At 40.8% G+C, this 22,006-nt stretch overlaps 1 protein-coding gene across 2 annotated transcripts in view; it reads right to left on the minus strand.

The window, feature by feature from the left end:
- FAM189A1 (family with sequence similarity 189 member A1) overlaps nucleotides 1-21,405 on the minus strand; it is a 111,493-nt gene extending 90,088 nt beyond the window's left edge. Inside the window, exon 1 of one of the 2 annotated variants that reach the window (XM_017835919.1) lies at nucleotides 21,166-21,405. In XM_017835919.1, coding sequence (XP_017691408.1) covers nucleotides 21,166-21,405 — 240 coding nt within the window. The remainder of the gene's footprint in view (nucleotides 1-21,165) is intronic. The other variant, XM_017835921.1, reaches the window with a different exon arrangement.
- Between the last annotated feature and the right edge of the window lie 601 nt (nucleotides 21,406-22,006).

Raw genomic sequence — 22,006 nt, forward strand, 5'->3', positions numbered from 1 at the left:
TAAAGGAAATCATATAAGTAATACTTCTAAACTATTCTGAAAATTTGAATCTTCCTTTTTCTGTATCCCAAAAATGACAAAACTATATACATATATGAATTTACAATACTTCAGTAAAAGGCTGTAATTTGTTCTCTGTTGCACACCAAATATCTTTAAAATCAAAGCAGAAGACTTTTAACTGGGAGATTATTAAATATTCAAAGTCATTTTCTGCTATAGGTTGAGTTAAACATGACTTAAGTTGCATAGTGCCAGCTTCCACTTTATAAATCCAGTTAGTGGTGTTACATAATCACAAGAGAAAGTAATTTTCTCCAAGTATTTGTACAGTAATTCCCCTGAGGAACAATAAGAGAGAGAACAGAACCAGAAAACACGTGCAAGTATTCATTACTGGCAGATTTACAAACATGAAACATCCCACATACTTATTAAAAATCATTTCAGTGACAGCTGTTATACCTACTACCAAGAGCAGCTCTAATGAACTAGAGAAAGTTAGATTACTACAGGATAGCAAGAGGATCATGCCAAACTAAAAAGATGAAACCGGCTAAAGCTGAAGACAGACATGTAAAGCTTGTCCTATCAACACAAAGTGAAAATACTAGTCCATTAGCTAATACAAAAGCTTCTTTCATGAAAAATTCTCCAATCTTTTCTACAAAAAAGATGGCTTTTTCAAAAAAGATAGTTATGGTCAGATATTCAATACTATTAACAATTCCAGGGTATGAATGCAAATCAGAATTTTAAAAAAAATACTGAGATAAATTTGAGTCTTTCAACTAAGTACGGCCTATAGAAACACAGAGAACACCTCTGAGTGACACAGACAAGACCCGAACCACCAGCTACCACCTAAGAGTTTCTACCACTCAAAAAAACTTGTTCTGGGAGATTAGGATAGGGAGTGTGTAGAGCTTACCAAAACACCATGTTCATAACAACAGTGTCTACACCCACAAGTATTCTGGGCCAACAAGCTGGGAACTGAGCTCCCAGCGAGCAGATGCTGTTGGGAAGCTGACATCCACACCAGCCACAATTCAGCAGCACTGTTTGCTTGGGGAGGTTGGCGGTGGGTGGCTTTGTTTTGGTTTTGTTTGTATATGGGGGTGTTTTCATTTGTTTGGGGGGGGAGGGAGGATTTTGTTGGGTTTTTTTGGTTGTTTGTTGGGGTGGCTTTTGTTTGTTTTGTTGGGTTTTTTTTAAACACAGACCTAGCTCTAGTCTGAGCCCATGGATTAAATACCCATTAGCAGTTAGTATTAGAGATGCTGCTGGAGCACAGCTTTCCAGTCTAGTGTTATCCAGTCTGCATGCTCAGAGAGCTCCAGAAGGTGAATCAAAGCACGGTTGTGGGAACAATTGCACAATCCACTTTGAAACCACACATCTGAACCAACACATTACTGCAGAGGAACAGTGAGATACCCACGCACACATGACCTCAGCTGGAAGACATGCTGGTACAACCACCTAAGAACCTTGGTAAATTAAGAGTAAGTACTTCAAACAGGAAACTAAAAGATGCTTGCAAATGAGGGAGTTCTAACATTGCTGAAAAGTAACATGCTCAAGAGAAAGAAGATATTAACACTGAAGTATGAAGGGGCCCCAAATGTCAGAAAATGGGAAAACTGCAGGACTTGAAGATTAGTTTAACCAGGAATCAAAACATAAATAAAAAAGGGACAGGGGAACAGTGAACGACAGGCAGCATCTAGAAAAAAAATTAGGAGGAGTGTTATAGGTACAAATTGAACAATATCCATTCCACTGCAATAGGCACTGGTGAAGATTCTCAGCAAGAATACTCTGCCCAATTTGGCCATCATATTTCACTAAAGATGCCCAGATAGTGTAGAGAATGCAGGTCAGAAATAAAGATGCCAAGAGATTTATCGAATTACTTATAAGTGAAGTTAGAAAGTTCTGGTTTTCTTTAGGCAGGTATGCTTGTTTAAAAGTAAACCAGTGGGAGAGATGAATCCAACTCAAGAGAGATTACAAGTCAGAGCTACAATTTACTAAAGAGTAAGCCTGATGTGTCAGGTGTGCCCTGGGCAGCTGCTGCAAATGATTCATTTATTAACAGTCCATCAGAAATGACATGGAGGGTGTAGAATACACAGTTCTGGTTATACTCACACAGTGATAAACTGGTCCCGGCCCCCATAACTAGGACACCAAGTTAAAGAATAGTGGAAGTTTTCTGGTAGGTTAAAAAACCTCAACTAATAAATAACAACAAAATCATTTGTCCTTGTATCCATCACATACATGTAAAAAAAAATAAACAGGAGGCTTAACTTGCAGCAAAAAGTTACATTACATATCAGGATATATACAGTTAACATAAGAGATTCAAACTAGCACAGAAGTAGCCAAATGCTGGAAGGAGTTGACTAACAGGTTACAAGTTTTCCTTTAGCACCTAACTTTAGGAACATCTAAATAAACACTCAAATAGAGAAGCTGCTGTTTATAGATCGATCTCACAATGAAAATAGAATAGATGAGCTACTGAGACCCATTCCAGGTACACCTCTATAATTTCATAATTTTTGTCCATTATTCATGTTTAATTTTACTGTGTGTGTGTATAAACACACACAGAAAATATGTTTGCAATATGAATTTATTTTCAAAAGTATATATGTCGAAAGTGTGACATATTTTATCGACCATTACTGTTTATAAAGCAAACACCATAATTCTCAGAGAAGGCAGTTTACCACTCCTTTAGTACACTTAAGCAGCTTTGCTTGTGAACTTACAGTGAATAGGAAGCAAGGAAGGTTTCTTTGTACTCTCCATCACCAAGCATCTCACTTGGGGATTTATAGTCACTACCATGCCCTTCCTATATCTTATATCGATGCCTACACTTAAAAACTTTGGAGCCTCCAAAATTCTTTATCAAACAATTTGGTGGTGAAATCCAATCTACGTCTACAAGCTAAAATACAATTATCAATTAATCTCTAAATATAGAAAGATTATTAAAGGACCAGCTGGCATTTTAAAATGATGGAAGCCAACAGTGTTCTTTGGCATCAGCACTAGCTGATGTTGCTAAGCTACTGCTGCTGCCCAGTTAGTTACACACCATTAGGTATTTAATTCATGCAGGCCACTGGTCTGTAGGAAAAATAAAAAAAAAGGAAAAAAAAAGACAGAAACAAAAAGCTGCACTCAAAATGCATTTTTATACCGGTAAAACTCAAAAGTCAAATCTTACCCTCTGAGTCTATGAAGTACAATATAGCTTGTGTCCACGATCAAATGATATACAGAGGAAAACAATTAGCCTTTGGTGCTGTTTTAGAGTCCACGCTATCTTTAATTGCCCTGTTAACTTACTTTGGCCTGGTTTTGCTATAATGTAGGTAAGTTTTTATTGTTATGACATCTATTTTTGATGTGTGAATTTTGATTTTTGTAAAATAAATTACTTGATAAGGATCAGAAGGAGATGCTGCTTCTGTGTATCAACAGGGGCAAATGGAAAAAAATGTCAGAATGGATGATAATTTAGATTATCAGTCAGACGAGAGCCTATGAAGATAATGCTATTTAGTATGTGATCACTGCTCAAAAAATTTCTTTTGAGTTTCTGGCAGTTTCTATGAGATTATACAACCAGCCTTTTCCTAATTCTTTCATCACTGATCACACTCATAATTTGCAGCTTCCAAATCCAAACCTGCATTTACTCTTAAGCAAGCCAGGCAGCCCAGGTACCATCACTGCACTACTGAACAAACTCGGAGAAAACTCCAAATATCTTCCTAATCACAAATACCACCTCAGCAGAGCTTTTTCTCTAGCTTGGTTTCATTTTTATTTAGGCCATTATTTTTATGCCCTTAGCAAAACTGTGTCATGTGGAAGTCAGCCTTTTATCTCTGTTGGTGCAGAAGGAAATAATTCTATTGGTAGAAGACAATTTTGGCCTGTAAAGAACCCTGTTCTTTTCATCATACACTGTAAGCACTAACTTTATGACTCTGATGCTTCTTCCCTTCCTCATATAATTGAAATAGGAATATCATTAAGATCAATTACACGTTAAACACTTTCTGTTTTGGGGTTTTTGTTTTGGTTTTTTTCCCTATGGTGAATGTATAACTTGTTGAAAAACTATGCACAGAATCATATTTAACAAGTTTTTACTATCAAACAGTCAAGACTTATCACATCAGATACTGCAGACTTTTGTCTGATCAACAATTTCTATGAAGGAGCAAAATGATGAAAAAGAGATTAATGGAAGGGATCCCAGGTCTACAGAACATGACAAAAACAGCAGGTGTTCAGTTTATTGAAGGAAGGGACATCGGTAGCTGCCTTCAAACACAAAGGTTACCGCGACCTGGCAGCCAAGGCAATCTGACAAAAGCATCAGGACACAGCTCCTAAACAGAAAAGTTACTGTCAAAACCATGACATCATTACCTCATCGAGCATAAGCGTTTCCTGGCTCTCCTCGGTTTTTCTTCCCAAACAATTAATTGCTAATTTGAGGGAAAGCAAACAAACAAACAAATCAAGCACCTATGAGTAATGCATTCTTGAAAGATCAGCTGTCAGTTTACCTTGTTCTAGTTTGTTCCAACACCATGTTCTAGGAATCCCCTCTATATATATAAAAAAACCTCAACAAACAAAACACAAAATCCCAGCAACCAAAAAAAAAAAACAAACAAAAAATCCAGACAAAACAAAAGTCCAAATGAAACAACAAAACAACAAAACCCAAATCAAATCCAGCAACAACAAAAAAGTAAATATCCATAGAGAATTTCCTTTTATATTTAAGAGGGTTGCTTATATATATTTGCTATTCCACAAGATTATAAACTGTGAAGCTGTACATCTAACACTACTATTATAATCTCAGATTTCAATGAAAATGTTCCTTCCATTATCTGTCAACATGTTCCTTAAAGCCTTGCTACAGATCACTGGGTCAGCGAAACAACGAAATTTATTGTCCCTGCAACATGTTACAGTTATTTTTAAATGACATGGGTGGGTTATGCTAAAAAACTTTTAATTTCCCAGGCAAAGAAGGGCAAGGACTCATCAGTATTATGTTTATTACAGTTCTCTCAGCACATTTGTACAACCTTGTTATCCAGTGGTACTGCATATTTATAGCTTCCTGAAGTAACAGATCATCACTTGTCAGATGCTGAAATACAGAAGGATCAGACAGCACATTTCTTGAGAAAGTATTTTTGGGATTGAGGAGGTGTGAATCCTGTCTGAGAACACACTATTTGCTTATCCTTATCTTCCCACTCCTCAAGCATTTCAACTGGCAGCTGGGGGAGCAAACGTTTCTCCCAGTTAAGTGGCCAAAGCATTCTTTAACAAACACCAAATACACTGGGTTTTATACTAAAAATACAGTTTATTGTCTTACACTGAAATTAGTGCCTGCTTCTGAGAAATCCAGTAAACCAGACTTCATCAACTATAACTTTAGGATCTAAAATAGCTATATAAGGTATCTTTTTCATGCTAGGAAACCACCTTCTTTAAATATACAAGCCTAAATTTTCTTTTTCAGCCTATTCATTGGTAATTTATTTGGAAAAGAACAGAATCCTTTTTTGCAAGTCTATGTTTGTAAAATTATAAAATCATTTTTCATCTTCTTCAGGCTGATCTCCACACAAAGTATTTTTTACTTCATTCAAAGTATCATTATATGTATTTATACCATCAGAGCTCTCATTTCCACAAGAGCCTACTGATTAATGTAATCACTGTGCATTATTGCTAATCCACAGGCTTCTTGTGGGCATCTAACAAATATAATTACACTGACTGTCGAATTTGCTGCTTTCAGAAAACAACACTTCACAAAGCAGCATATTATTTTTAAGTATAAGCTTTTTACATCGTGTTCACCTTTGGCATGTTCTGTGGTCTGTGTTGTTAGTCAGAACTTCACATCCATCTGCTTTGTTTCATCCTGCAGGACTGTCTGGAAGGTAGGACCAAAAATAACTCAAACACAGAACCTATCTCTGGTTGCACCTAAATAATATCCAAGGAAACAGATGTATGGTTGAACATCTACCTGCCAACAGCTAAGACTGTCAGACTCCCTTTGCAGCAGCTGGTGACTCCCAGGTTGGTGCTGGCATTTTTGCCTGCTTTCATCAGATGACTCCCGGTTCACAGATGGAACTTATTGGCCAAACGACTGAAACACATCACAGTTTCCATGGTGTATTCTGGAACGTTTTTTCCAAATATTTTTTGCAAAAAAGTTACTCCTAACATTGTTCCCATGTGCCCTCTTTAAACTCTACAGAAGGATTACATCAATAACAGCTAAATTATCTAAAATTATCAAAATAATTGATTCCTGAAGCAGGGAAGGGAGTTTAAAATGTCTTGGTTTAACAACATCTTTGATGTTATACTGTTAACAAACAGAAGCAAGATACCCTAAGTATTTCTAGACATTTCTGAATTAGGGAAATATTGTTTAAAATATTGCTCTAATTTCTAAATGAAATTAGTTTTCAAGAATTTTGTCTACAGCCGCTTACTACATTTTACTAGAGCATTCAATCTGGCATCAGATTCTTTCTCCTGATTAAGTCAACTACAGAGGATACAAGGAAATACACTATTTGGGGACTCTCACACAGTTCCTAAACATACTTAACTATTAAAAAAACCCCAAAACTAATTAATTCTTATTTTCCAGGAGCTCTAAACGTTAGTACATGTAGACTTAGTTTTACATGGGAAGAAGTCTTCACAGATCTATCTTGGTTCATTGATGTTATATAAATCACAACATTCCGATGAAGGGAAGAAATCTTCAGGATATAAAAAAAGTAACCAACTTCCAAAAATAAAAAAATTGTTTGTTCCAGAAACATTCGAGCTTGAAACGTAACTGTGACTCTCAAATTGACTCCTCTTTTGCACATTACTGCTTATCTTCTCTATTTTTCAAAACAGGTTAGTTAAAAAGATAATCACTTGTATGACTAGGAATCAAAACAGCTGATGCAGGCAAAACCTCAAGTTAACTCCAAAAAAATCATACAGTAAGCCAAGTTTTTAAACCATCAGGACCCAAGAAGGAACTACGAAGTGGAAGGACAACTACAGTTTGCCTAGTGATGAATTATAGTTCTACAAGCAAAAAGCTCAGACAAAGGTACAATTGTCAGAAATAGAAAATGGTTTTGCTTCCTTCTACTTTCCTCCCAATTATTTCAGATTCACAAACCAGTGATGGATATGACTGAACACTTCAGACAATTCTCACTTTGAACTGACAGGTATTATCACTGGGGACCTTTTTTCCTAATAGTTGGGTTTGTATTCAGGCTTTTAGACACTTGATTCACAACAAGTTCAGGAAGATGGGCACATGGGCTCTGGTGGACAGCAACATGCTATTCTGATGTTGGTTATACCTACTATCTGTATGACACTTTATTGTTTGCACTGTCATTATTAGTCTCACAGTAAAGGATCTTCTCCACTCTAAAGGCAAATATTATGTACCAAGAGAAATTAGTCCATCAAACCACAAGGAAAAGCTGCATTGACTATTTACACCACTTAGGTAGGTAAGAAAATATTTACTGAATAAACATGAACTTCAAAAGCAGATAAGTAATGCTTTAGAATTGTTGGTAGTTACTACTTATTGTAATAACGTTTCACAGGTTCTCAAAGTATGGTCTGACAGGGAAGCTTTATTCAAAATTTTGTAAGGAATGAAGGCACATCTTCAAGGGGAGGAAAGGAAGTAATATTTACAGGATTCCTGAATGCCTTAGGCCCAGAATAGCAAAGGCATATAGTGCTTTTGGAAAACTCCACAAAAGAGTATGGCGTAATAAACACTTGAAGAAAAGCACCAAGATCAGTGTTTACAGAGCCATAGTTCTGTCTACTCTCTTATATGGTTCTGAATCACGGGTCATCTACCGCCACCACCTGCGACTCCTAGAACGCTTCCATCAACGCTGCCTCCGTTCAATCTTAAACATCCACTGGTCAGATTATGTGACCAATACATCTGTTCTAGAGCAAGCAGCAGTCACAAGTATTGAGGCCATGTTGCTGAGAACACAGCTGCACTGGGCCAGGCATGTCTCAAGGATGAAGGACCACCACCATCCTAAGATCTTGCTTTACGGTGAACTTGCCACCGACTGCCACATGAGAGGAGCCCCGAAGAAAAGATACAAGGACTCCCTGAAACAACATCTCAGCCTTGGCCATATTGGTCACCATAACTGGTCTACTCTGGCCTCAAATCGGGAGGCCTGGAGACAAACCATCTTCAACACTGCCGTTTCCTTTGAGAACGCACGCAGGATCACTCTCGAGGAGAAAAGACAATGCAGAAAGAATCGTATCCTGCTGAATACACCATCTAAGGAGTCTTTCTGCTGTGCCTTTTGCAATTGGATATGTCTATCTCGTATTGGCCTCATAAGTCACCAGCGTGCCTGTAACAAACGTGGATAGTGCCTTCCTAAATCTTCGCTTGCGAAGCCTAGCCATGAGGCCCAGAATAATATATGTAACACAAGAATAAATAAAACAAGAGGTATATCTATTAAGAACTCCTTAAAAAGGCTAATGTCTCCTCTTCTACCAGAACAAGCATGAAGAATTGGTAATATGAAGGACTTAAGCCTATATATTAAATCTGACTCCTACCTACTACAGCAATATTACCTTGTCCTTCTGAAATGGCAACCACTGCTGGTTTATTAACGCAGGGCAACATCGAAAAGTTCGTCACATTTTACCCAATCTGCACAACGTTAGCAGAGAGAAAGTGCCCCTGCCCCTCCATTTGTCCTGTCCCCACTATCCTCTCCTGTAGCATGCAGCAGGTTCTGCAGTAGGAGTGCCAGAGGTGCACCAGAGGCACCATGTGAGCCAGCTGGAAGAGATCCTTACAAGTACAGACACAATGATAACTCTCTCAAGGGCATGAGCTGCTATTTTACATGGATTTTTCTTTCTCCCCTCCTCCTACCCCTCCAGCCCCCCCCCCCCAACTCCAGCTGTGTTTTGTGGCTCACTTTGTTCTGGTTTTAATGCTATTTTGAGCATGAAAATTATTTATAACATTCTGATGTATTTAAATAAACCCTCACTCCCTAAGCCATCATTTTTCAAGTATCCTTTGTAACCAAGAATTTGTGACTAAAACTCAGAAATATTCTTCTTTGATGACCCATTCTATGCTTCACATGTAATGAAAACATATTTCACATGAAAATTCTATTATGTTTAAAATGACTGCAAACCTAAACCTCAAATCTAACACATCTTGAAATAACATTGCTCTTTTGGAAAGCAATTGTAAAGGCAGAAAGGACTACAATAGCATCCATTTGGTTTGCTACCATTTGCAATAGATCAAATAACCTTTCAGATACAAAACATGCACTTCTCAGCTGCTAACATGTCTGTGTAGGCAAGCGGAAGCTCAACTATTCTTTATCTGAAGATCCCACACATTTCATTAGGAGTTTTCTAAATGTATTTTTTACTTTCAGATCATGAACACAAAAACTAAAATTGCCATAAGAACGTGCAAGTGGTCTTACAACCCCCCGAAAATTTCTGTTTAAGAGGAAAATGTAAAGAATCAAGACAACAGTCTGGCAGTCTGGATGACCTGGGGTACGTAGAAGAGATTGAGTTCCCTTCACATCAACACAAACAGAACTGGAGCCTTTGCACTCGAGCCTGTCATGGTTTTTAGTCATATTTTTCACAAGTTTTCAAAAGGTTTTGGATTTAGCCTCTGGAAAGATAAAAACTGTTTGAACTACAGCTACTGTCAATATATGACAAAACCACTTTCTACCACTGTTATTTTCAGAGTGCTACAGCCGCCAAGATGCCAAGCACATGTTCACAGCATCATTTTAAGGAGCGTGTCTTAGTTCTTGATGATTCTTTACAGAGCCAGAACTTGAAAGCCTCCTATTTTAATAGCATTGGTCAACAAATGCTTTCACTGCTACCATTGAGTTTAACCTTTCTTCTAGAGTATATAATAGTGAGGTAATTACCTGTGTTTATTATTGATAAATTACATTGTCTATTGGCTCTTTACTTTGAATGCTGAAATAATACTTAGTGTTTGTTTTAAACTAAAAAGTAGTCTTACTTTGTGTAGCAAGCAAAAAATCTACCAAAAATCTGAAAAATAGCTGCATTCACAATTTTTCACCTAGAAGAAAACAAGTTTCTTCACTGAAGAGTGAATGCAAAAGTGACATTATGAAGTTACATGTTTAATATCTCTCAGTGCCTCTGGATTAAGTGCGTTCAGCTTAAAACCACCTGGTTTTATCTCGCCTGGCACTAAAGGCTTATCTAAAATCTTTAGATTAAGCCTTGCTCTTTTCTGCTACAATAGTAGCAGAAACAATCTCATAAGTAAATTATATCCCTCACATGAAAATAATTCTGCTGAGATGGACTCTTTGTAGGAGACAGGAATAACAAAACTGCATAGTTATCAATGAGGACATTATTTTGCAGAACAGAAATTACTCATGATGATGTCATCTAGAATGGAAGAAAGTTCATATTCAAAACTGAAAGCAAGTTTGCAAATAGAGTAATTCTCACTTCGTAAATCAGACACAAAAGTTTAAACTCACAATGGTGTTTCAACTCTCCCTGTTTAAATGAAGCTGTTGTAAAGATCAGAAATCCAAAAGTTACATTCAGTTTCCCTCCACCAAGCAAAAACCATGTATTCTCCAAAGTGCTTACAATTTCTCATTTTTATCTGAATACCAAAACAAAAAAAAAAACAAGTTTACACTTTTTAGAATATTGTAACATTATTCCTTTTTTCTTTTTTTTTTAAATCACAATCTATCTGAAAACAATGTCTCATTATAAGTGATGTAGCAGCAGTAATTCAAGTCTTTCTTATTTACTGCAATTTAGGTCAAAAGTATTGCACATACTCAAGACCCTCAAAAGTAACACACAGAGTACTGGCATATGCTCCTCAGAATTGGTTATTTTACTCTGCAGACCCGCATCAAATTACTAACCAGTAGATGTAACCAGTATGGAGTAAAATTCTGCCTAGCAGAAAGGATTACTAGTGATTTGTAGGGAATTCACCGTCTCTGCACAAAACAGGAGCTTTCAGACTGGCCTTATACGTTCTACCTGAATTAAAAAACTGTAAATGGAACACGAGCAAATCTGTTTGCAAAAGAAGTCTGAAGAAGGGAGCATCCACACTATATACATATTGGATGGGCAACTCCTTCAGACAAGCTCTAGTCTGGTCCAGAGACCTAAAACCGACTAGCAGTCAGATTCCATTTACTATGTCCTTAAAGCACATCTTTTTAGCTTAATTTGATCCCCCATGAATCAAGTTTGTGTGCTCTGACAATGCTCCACGATGTGCATGTGCAGTAAGTGGGAGCACATAATGACCAGAACTAAAACAGTTTCTATGGACAGATCCAAAGAACACCAAAAATGACAATGATAAAATCTGCTGGGGAGGGGATTGAAGTTTCAAACAGCACAATAAAGTACTTTTAAAGGAATTAGCAACACACTGTTCTTAAAAAAAGACTGTAGCCTCTGTGATTCTGTGACTTCATTAAAGATGGGGCACTTTGATATTAAAATACTGCCTGCAGACAAGTTATGATGTTCTAAATGTATAAATACTCCTCAAGTATAAATTCCCTAGCTTTGTCATATTTGCATAGTATTCCTTTAAAGCAGCGTGATTACTTCCACACAGAAGAGGTAATGACCACAACATATTCTGCTTCTAGAGGAGTAGCTTTCTTCAGATACACCACCCAAATAGTTATACTCCTCTAAGTCACATTTTTTCAGATTTTCTCATCTTACAGAGTCCCATTATCTGCTCTGCCCTTGGATTCCAGAAGGCACAGGAGTGAGCAAAAAATTGAATTGTGACAGAACAGCCAATTAAACATGACAATTCACAACTCACAATTCCTCCCATAAGTCACAACATACAACTAAAACAGAGGTGTAATAAGTTCAGCAGCTACTAATGACTAGGTACTTGACCTTGGAAATTCCCACTTCCACCAAGCTACTTAGCTCTTCCCAAGTTTCTCAGTAGACTTTAACTGTTCCACACTCAGTTGTTATAAGCTCCTGGACAGTATTTGGTGTCTTTACAGCGAGCACTCATATATTTCCAGCATAAAACAATGTCTGGAAAGGACAAATAGCAAAAATAAATTATGCTATTTCTTCCCTACCGACTGGATACCTCCTGCTTCTTATCACAATCATCTTTGCTTTCTTCAACTACTCCTTCCTGTAACACAGAAAGTTTTTAAATTAATTTGCTGAGGCAACAGAACATACTCAGAAGCAATAAAAGCTGATTTGCCCCATGAAACAAATAATGCTGACTGCCATAAGTCTGCTATTTTCCAGTGCACTGAAGATAACAAATTTCTCTAATATTGAGCCCCAAATCCTCAGGAAGTTACAAATAGTTATATTACCACACACAGTTCAAAGAATTAAAAAGGAAGACTGTCATCTTTCTAATTGTACCTCTGTCCAGTTGCCTTATGTGCTATCATTCCATATGGATATGGAAACATTTTCGCTGTGAATCCCCTGTTTCAATACCTTGCCTTATCTCGGACTCCAGAAAATCCAGAGAATGTACCCAAGGCTTCTTTCTCCTTATGTTCTAGGATGTATATATGACCTCTTCTTGTACACCAATGCCACAGGTTTTAGCTGGCATCTATTAACAGCCTTATGGTTTGTTGGGTTTTTTTTGGGGGGGTGTTGAATTGGATTTTTTTTTGGCCATGATGTAAAAATCAAGAATGCTAAGAAAATTAGTAACAATCCATTACCTAGACAAGACACATTGCAATCATTGCAAATTTTCTTAAGCCCATGCAGGTGATATTGATAGTTTTTCACTAGCACTGTGTACCAGCAACACACATCCCTACCAGGCTTCCTGAGACACAGAGTGCCAGACAGCTGACTTCCTTCCCCACACTGCTCACATTTCCAAGCCCTGGTAAACTTGCAAAGAAAGGAAAAGCATGCCTAAATGTTAGTAAATCCAACCCAGTAGCAGAGTCAGAAAAAAAAGGGGATGGTGGTTAAGTAAAGGAAACAGCAGTGGACAGTAACAGGTAGAGTCTCAAAGAATCAGGTAATGTAATTCTTTTACAGGTATGTATAACTGAAGGTTCCACTACAGTTAACTGAAACTGTTATTGCATCTTAAAATTCTTAAGTGAGGAGGTAACAGTGGTCAGCCCTGAAAGTACTATTTTCTCAAACTTATCATCCAATGTAGGTGTTCTTATTTTGTGACCATCGCACTGGCAAAAACCTACCATGAATTATTAGCCAGATCCAGTAGTCACTCATTTGTTGGAAAGGCAACTGTGAAGAAGCAAAAGATTAACAAATCACTTGTATGATTTCTGAAGCGATTAATTTCCTGCTCCTCTAAATTTCATCAAACTGAAGCAAGGAACATCAAGGTAACTGTTCTAGCATGTGGATGCATCGCCTTTCAGGAATGACATAAGATCTTCGACAGCCACACAGAGAAAACAGTTTCACTTGCTCCCTGGATCTGACTATTTCATAATCTGCGTTTGAGGTCCGATTAGTCTCCTGAGAACTTCTTCAGTGCAGTAATTTACCTACTCAAGTCCTAAAACAGCAATACAAACTACCTCCAAAAGAAGTCTGAAATGTGAATATTTACAGATACAGAACACTGTCTGAACCAGTAGCAAACTTCACAAAATAACAAACTGTCCACAATAAAATAACCATCATGGTCATGGAGTCCACAGATTTGAAATCTACTATTAGAACAATGATCTGCAGAGAAAGGATCTAGTCAGATAACCTTACCCAAAGAGCTAATGACACCTCTGTGGTCACAACAGATGTTCAGAAATGTTTCTGATTATTTCTGCTGATTCAAGTGAAAAAAAAAAGTGTTTCCTCCAAGAAAGTTGTAGATTGAGCCCTCAAGGTGTGTGTGTTAACCAAGGGCACTCAACAAAGCAACCCATACAATATATTTTCATAAAATATCTAGAGCTCTCAGAGAGCACACTCAGAAGTATGATGCACATTTTGATGAAAATTTCTTGATAACCATGCTAGAGTTTTGTTTATACCTACAGCATGGAGACAAAACGCCCACCATTTAAGTCCTAGATATGAAATTATCATCATCATCATCATGGCGAGGCTTCGCGAACGAAGATTTGGGAAGGCTCTATCCACATTTGCTACAGGCACGTTGGTGGCTTATGAGGCCAATACGTGACAGACATATCCGATTGCAAAAGGCACAGCAGAAAGACTCCTTAGATGGTGTATTCTGCAATACACGATTCTTTCTGCGCTGCCTTTTTTCCTCGAGAGTGATCCTGCGTGTGTTCTCGAAGGAGACAGCTGCGTTATAGATGGTGTGTCTCCAGGCCTCCCGCCTGGAGGCCAGAGCAGACCAGTTATGGTGATCAATATGGCCAAGGCTGAGATGTTGTTTCAGGGAGTCCTTGTATCTTTTCTTCGGGGCTCCTCTCATGAGGTAGCCAGTAGCAAGTTCACCATAGAGCAGGATCTTAGGGAGGCGGTGGTTGGTCCTTCATCCTTGAGACGTGCCCTGCCCAGCACAGCTGTGTTCTCAGTAACATGGCCTCAATACTTGTGACAGTTGCTTGCTCTAGAACAGATGTATTGGTTACATAATCTGACCAGTGGATGTTTAAGATTGAACGGAGGCAGCGTTGATGGAAGCGTTCTAGGAGACGCAGGTGGTGGCGGTAGATGACCCATGTTTCGGATCCATATAAGAGAGTAGACAGAACTACGGCTCTGTAAACACTGATCTTGGTGCTTTTCTTCAAGTGTTTATTACGCCATACTCTTTTGTGGAGTTTTCCAAAAGCACTGTATGCCTTTGCTAACCTGTTGTCTATCTCTCTGTCGATCTTACCATCCGAGGAGATGAGGCTACCCAGGTAATTAAACTGTTGGACTGATTTGAGCTCTGATTGGCCAATGGTGATGTGGGGATGATGGGGGACTTCCTGAGGTGCAGGCTGATGGAGGACCTCTGTCTTCTTTAAGCTTACTTCCAGCCCAAAGAGCTCAGCAGCATCTGCAAAGCAGGATGTTAAACGCTGCAGGGCTGCTTCTGTGTGGGCAACAAAGGCGGCGTCATCAGCATAGAGCAGCTCCCGGACAAGATGATTTAAGGTCTTGGTGTGGGCCTTCAGTCGCCTTAGGTTGAATAGACTTCCATCAGTACGGTATCGAATGTAGATACCGTCCTGATCATCGAGGTCTGCTGTGGCCCTTTGGAGCATCATGCTAAAGAAGACGGTGAATAGGGTAGGAGCGAGAAGGCAGCCTGGTTTCACGCCATTCTTAATTAAAAAGGGCTCAGAAAGTGTGTTGCCATATCTGACTTGGTCGTGTTGATCCTCATGGAGTGAGATGATCATTTTAAGTAACTTGGGGGGACAACCTAAACGTTCTAAAATCTGCCACAGACCTTTTCTGCTCTGGAAACATGGGGGCCTTGCACTCCACACCAAATTTCACGAGTTTGTGGTGCGCTGTTGGGAGCTCGGTGAACTACCATCAGACCTTCGTGATGCAGTCATCATCACCTTGTATAAGAAAAAAGGTATTAAATCAGATTGCTCAAACTATCGTGGTATTACTCTGCTCTCCATTGCTGGCAAAATCCTGGCAAGAATACTCTTGAACAGACTAATACCCACTATAGCAGAAGGAATCCTTCCTGAAAGTCAGTGTGGTTTCAGAGCCAACAGGAGCACCACAGACATGGTATTTGTCCTCAGACAACTGCAAGAGAAGTGTAGGGAACAGAACAAAGGTCTCTATGTAACCTTTGTCGACCTCACCAAGGCTTTTGATACTATGAAATTATCAGCTCCAAGACAAATATATAACATGCATTAGCAGGTTGTACATGTTCAGTAAACACTGAACAAAACACAGTGGCAGCAATAAATTGACTTTCAAAGAGATTAGCTCTGCTTTCACAGTAACACACTCTGTTGGTAGCTGACTTTTCATACAAACTAAAGCTCATTGCTTCGAACTACAATTACTACCACTCTAGTATCTCCTGACTATCCACGAGCAATAATGGAAAATACTGAAAGAGAAAGAAACAGGGGAAAGGAGAAAGGAAAAGAAACTCTGTACCTGAAATGGAGAAGAAGAGGTAAACACAACTGCTAACAAATCATCTTTATGCTCATCTTCCCTTCACTTCCACAATGATTCTGCACAGGAACATGCCAGGACAACCTGCTGCGCGTGAGGAACACGAAGAGTCACAGACTAGTAGAAGCTTTTGAAAGTTAACTCCTCTAAGCATCACCTGAGGGTTTGAAACACCATTGAAGAATACAAAAAGGACTCTTACACTCAGCTTTCTCAGTTAATAATGCAGACGAGTATATAACGTATTTCCCATTTTCAACAGGAGAGACCTGAGCTCATCCTGATAATCTCCCTAAATATCTGTTTGCCTTTTCAAAGAACACAAAAAAGCACGTCGTGAACCTTGAAGACAAACTGCATGAAAGCTGCTTTTCAGCCAGAGGATTTGATCTGTTTTGAACATGGGATATGGATGAAAACAGGCACAATTGAGAAAAAACAATGAAAAAGAAAGGCAGCACAAGAGCTTCCAGCAACACCCTTCCACAAAAGAATACAACTGCTGTCAAGTAACTATATATAAAAGAAGGGATAGCATGTACTTGCTGTGTATTCTTCTAAGACTTCTAGTGCCATGGTATGATTTTAGAAACCTGGGTAATCTTATGATTTAACTTACTATTTTACTGATACTTTCCTATACAAGAGACCACTCTAGTCTCTAAGGCTGGTAATTTTCTCAAAATGTTGCGATCAAAGTGGGGGGGTGGCAGGATAAACGCTTTCTTGTGAACTTTAAATAATTTCAAGAAATGACTTCACAAAGCAAGGTTTGCTTTTGCAAACATAGCTCTATCAGCCTGTGGTTTGCTACCGTCCTAACACTGACAGTAACCAGAAACTTTAGGTACAATTAGCAGAGGCATTTCTTTCAATCTGATCACATACAAAACCTGCACACTACAATTCAGTGTACGTTTTGGATTCTAAGGGGTAAAGGGGGAATAAATATTTCCTCATATTCAAGCAACTTTGGACCTATAGGAACGACAAAGAACCTTGTCACTGCTTATACTTTTGGGAAAGTTCTACTGATGTACCAGAACAACCTAATTTTCATACCTATTCTTCCATGATCAAAATGATGCTAATATTCAGTTCTTGATGTTCTTAAAAGGATCAGGGACACTTACGATCATATAACTTATATGACAAAGTATATCCTTTTGCCCAGCAGATGAAACTGCGATTATCCTGAATGCAAGACTGCAATTGGAATAAGATGCCAAACATTTCAGCACACAGTTCACAAGATCTTGCCAATGTTTTCTGACTATGCAGTACCTGCACACCTACCCCCCAAATTTCCTTGTTCTCAGTGTGAGGCTGATTCTCGCTAATCACCTCAAAAATGCCTTAATACAAAACACATGAAAATATTTTTTATCTTCCTAATATGATGCTATAAAAGATAAAGCAAAATGGTTTCATTCATGGGATGATGCTTAAATAAGCTCTGAATTCTTCAAAGTTTTAGAGAAATTATGGTGCCTTGTTCTTTAAATCAGTTCTCACTTCCATGGTCCCTTGATTAAAAAAAAAAAAATGCCCCAAGAAATCAGAACCTTTCCTTGTATTTGATTAGAGAACTTTCTGTGAGTGTAATATACAGCCTGTTCTATTTTTCATTTTTTAATCAGCTAGACTGTTACAAACACTGGGAAATTATTTTCAAAAACATTTAAAAGACTTTTCATTTATACTGACAGGGCATTTGGTGTAAAAAAATGTTGAAAAGTACTAATGTTAAGACCACTCTCTTTTAGGATGTGCATTTCCAATCAGTAAAAACTAGAGTATATCACACACACACGAAAAGAGATTTAGAATTGCTACTTGATCAGTTATTTACTTTCGACAAGTGGTGAAGGAAGTAGTTTGAAAGCAGTGAATATTTGTGTCTGATTTTGGCACCAGGTAAAGAGAGAAAGGATAGTTTCATTATTTTTCTTTCATGTCACTTAACTCACCTGTAGTTATTTCTTTAGTTGTATTTTTCAGAAGCAAGCTAAAAACTGTCCCTCTTCCACTGAAGTATTTTTCAGCTGTGAGTGATGATATACCTAATTTTTGTTAAACTCAGTAAATACCCCAAAGGATTTTTAGAACAGGCTGTGTAATCAATTAACTTGACCTCAAAGAGCTCTTTAAGGCTCACCATTGTTGCCGGTGTATTTTAGGTGCTGAAAAAATCTCCAGGAGCAGTTAATTAGGGGTGAGATAAGAAAGGGTTTATTTGCCAAGGCTAAGATGTTACAGGACGCCCGCAGGCCGTGCCTGAGATGTTACATTTTATAATACCATCCATCCAATCCCAGATGTGTCCACCCTGTGGCCTTTACTCTGGTCCGCCCCGGGTCCATCCCCTGAAATGAGTCTGGGGTGTATTTTGGGACCCCCCTTTCATCCCATCTTTGTCTTCATCAGAGCACAAAGGGTACATAGTTACCTAATTCCTGACCTATTCTGTGGTTTAGGCCCAGATATGCTGTTCTGTCAACCATCTAGGCCTTGCCTTGACAAAAGACTAAACACTTCTGCTGTATTCAGAAGCAGGATTGATATGGGGAGCATAGAATGGGGTAAGAGGGTTAGGGAATGTATAAACAAGAGTGCTGGAGAAAGGGAAAGGAACAAGGGACAAGGCGGGGGGGGGAGGTTGCTGCTTTAAAACTTACTTATAAAACTTACAAGTCTTACAAATATTAGAAAAATAAAAAAACCATTAGGGGCTTAAGGCATCACCATACTCCAAAACTGCTCTATTTGTATCTTAAGAACTAAGACTCTGAAATGACGATATTAGGAGGAAACTGAATTTATTCTCATGCTCAGACAGATAATTTACAGGGTAGAAATATTTTTTCAAAAAGTAAACTCTTAATTTAGGAAACAATGCACACCTGCCTCATTCTGATAACAGGACAATAATGCTTTCTAGTCAACAGTCTTGCCATAGTTTCCCTGAGCCTACCACCAATTCTGTCAGAGGCTGAAATCATTGGTTTGCTCTCTGTGATGAGCAAGGAACATGCATGAAATCTAACTGGGAAATCTTTCTATGGGTTACATTGCACAGAGAGAAGAGTAGAAGGCATCCACAATAAAACCAGCATATCTCAGAGCATAATGATAACGCCCAGAAGTGTCTTTTCACAAAGAATACAAGAGATGGCGGAAAAGGTACTATTGAAATAGTTGTGCTTACTGGATGTGTACATTCCTGCTCGTTCTGTCAAGATAAGAAACAAAGCTTGCCTCAACTGTGTTGGTTTAATGGAATATGAATATGTAAGCAGCCAGATTCTGAACATAAAATTCACACCTCATCACAAGGAATAGTTGCATATTATCTTGCAGAGGTTCAAATTCAAAAGAAGGACTATTACAATATCATAATATAATATAATAATATAAGACCTTTCCCAAATCTTCGCTCGCGAAGACTGGCCATTATATATATATATATATATATTACAATATCAAGGCTACTAGTATAAACTGGTATTTCTTTTCAAGACTAGAAAACATATTACAAAAATCAAGAAAAATATCTAAATAATTAATCCAAAACTACTCTTCTGTTCTGAAGGACTCTGAAAAAATTAGGTAATATGCTGCAAAAGACCATATTAAACAGTTTTGGGTTTTATTATCACACCATTTCTGCCACATATTCTGAACTGAATAACCCAAATCTTTTATCTAACAATTCTAGTTTCTAAGAGACACATTTAAAGCTGAAAACTCTCTGGTCCGTTAAAAGAGCTGAAGAGACATAACTGAAAACAGTAACACAATAAATTAAACGAAGCAAATCCTCATCAATAACACAGAGTCTGTAACCAGTGCCCTCAGAAATGTTTAATTCTCCTTAAATGTCAAGCCCCATTTCATTGCTTATGAGAGAAACTTCCATGAACCAGTATTATCCCAATGCATCCATGTGTGCATGGTACCCACAAACAGATGCAGACGCTCATGATCAGCAGCGAGTGAGGCCACTTGAGCCCGAGGATCAACTCTTTTTTTTATTATTTTTTTTTTAACTTGCCCTATAAGGACACAATGCAAAGTGAAGGAGTAAATCACAAAGGAGTCAGGAGGACTCCAGACTTGCCTTCAGAAGAAACAAGCTTGTTCCTCAGACACCCAGCCCCAGGAGACCTGCAGCCTCCCAAAGGGCTTGCCGCAGCCTCCCAAAGGGCTCGCCCCAGCCTCCCTCGGGTGCCCCAAAGCCACAGGCCTTTCCAGCACTCGCGCTCTCCTCAGCAAAGCTCTTCTTTGCTATCTGAGTACCTTAAACCCACTCCTGCTGTGCTCGCCTCGTTTTATCACCTTCAGCACAACACAGCTCTCGGCTGAAACTGCAGCCGAGCACACCCCGGCGCCAGACCCTGAGCAGCGGCCGCAGCTCAAGGTGAGCGCTAAGGTGAGCCCAAGTCAGCGCCGATGGAAGGCGTCAAGGGACAGCGAGCACAGCCCGCGGAACGGGCACCAGCCGCTGAGGCAACGCCAGGGGTTCATTTGTCATCGCAACTTTCACCCAACGCTGTTGATAAAATCCAATCCGCCCTGGCGAGCCCTTCCAAACGGGAGATGGAAGTGCCACCGCGCCGCTGCCGGGCTCGGGGAGCAGACCGTGCTGACCACGGCGCAGCCCACCAAGGGTCTCACCTGACCACCTCGCTGCGGGGATGGCGCCCCGGCCCCGCTCCTCGGGATCGCCGGGGACGAGCGCCGAGGCCCGAGACCGCCGCCCGCGTCCCACCTGTCGGACGGCCGCGCATCCCGAAGCACCGCTGGCGGTGCCGCCCACCCCCTCCCGCGCCCCCGACTCACCGAGAAGCCGGCCCAGAACGGGCAGGAGTGGCGGACGCGGGCCGAGGTGGTGAGAGCCAGGGCGGCGAAGCTGACGGCCACGATGAGGCAGCCGAGCACCATCTGCGTGACCCCCAGGGCCAGCATGGCCCGCGAGCGGGCGCGCTGCTCGCGCAGGCGGGACAGGCTGCGGGACAGCGCGGTGGGGCTGAGCGAGCGCGCCCCGCCGGGGCCCCGCGCCGCCCCGCCGCCCGCCGGCATCGTCCGCGCGGCCCCGCACCGCCTCCTGCCGCCCCCGCGCTCCGCGGGGCCGCCGGGCGCGGGCGCTGCGGGGCCGCGGGCGGCCGCGGCGCATGGAGGAGGAGCTGCCCTGCGCCCAGGGCGACCCGCGCGGCCCCGGGCAGGGCGCGGCGGGCGAGGGGCAGCCGCCGCCGCCTGTCCCCGCTGCGGGCGCGGCGCGGGGGGGCTGCGGGGCTGCAGCGCGCGGGCGCGGCTCAACCTCAGCCGGCGGCAGGGGCGGCCCCGGTCCGGCCCACCCCGGCTCCGGCTCGCGGAGCGCCGCGGCCCCGCTGCCCGGCTCCTGCCTCCGCGGGAGGGGAGGGGGCGACGCGGGGAGGGGAAGGGGGGAGGGTCGGTGCGGCCAATGGCGGCCGGAGCGCCGGCGGCCGCCGGCCCTGCGGGCAGAGCGCGGGGCGAGGGGCCCAGCCCGCGGCCCCCCAGCCCCCGGACAGCGCCCGGGCAGGCTCCTGCCTGCGGGAACATCGCTCACACCTGGGCTTTGTGCGGCAGCGGCACCGGGCAACCTCCGCCCCTCGCTGTGTGATAATGGCCAGCGGTGGAGGCAGGGCAGGGCTGGTTCTCG

This window comes from Lepidothrix coronata, unplaced genomic scaffold (assembly GCF_001604755.1).
Source record: "Lepidothrix coronata isolate B3197 unplaced genomic scaffold, Lepidothrix_coronata-1.0 Scaffold266, whole genome shotgun sequence".
Classification (NCBI taxonomy): domain Eukaryota; kingdom Metazoa; phylum Chordata; class Aves; order Passeriformes; family Pipridae; genus Lepidothrix; species Lepidothrix coronata.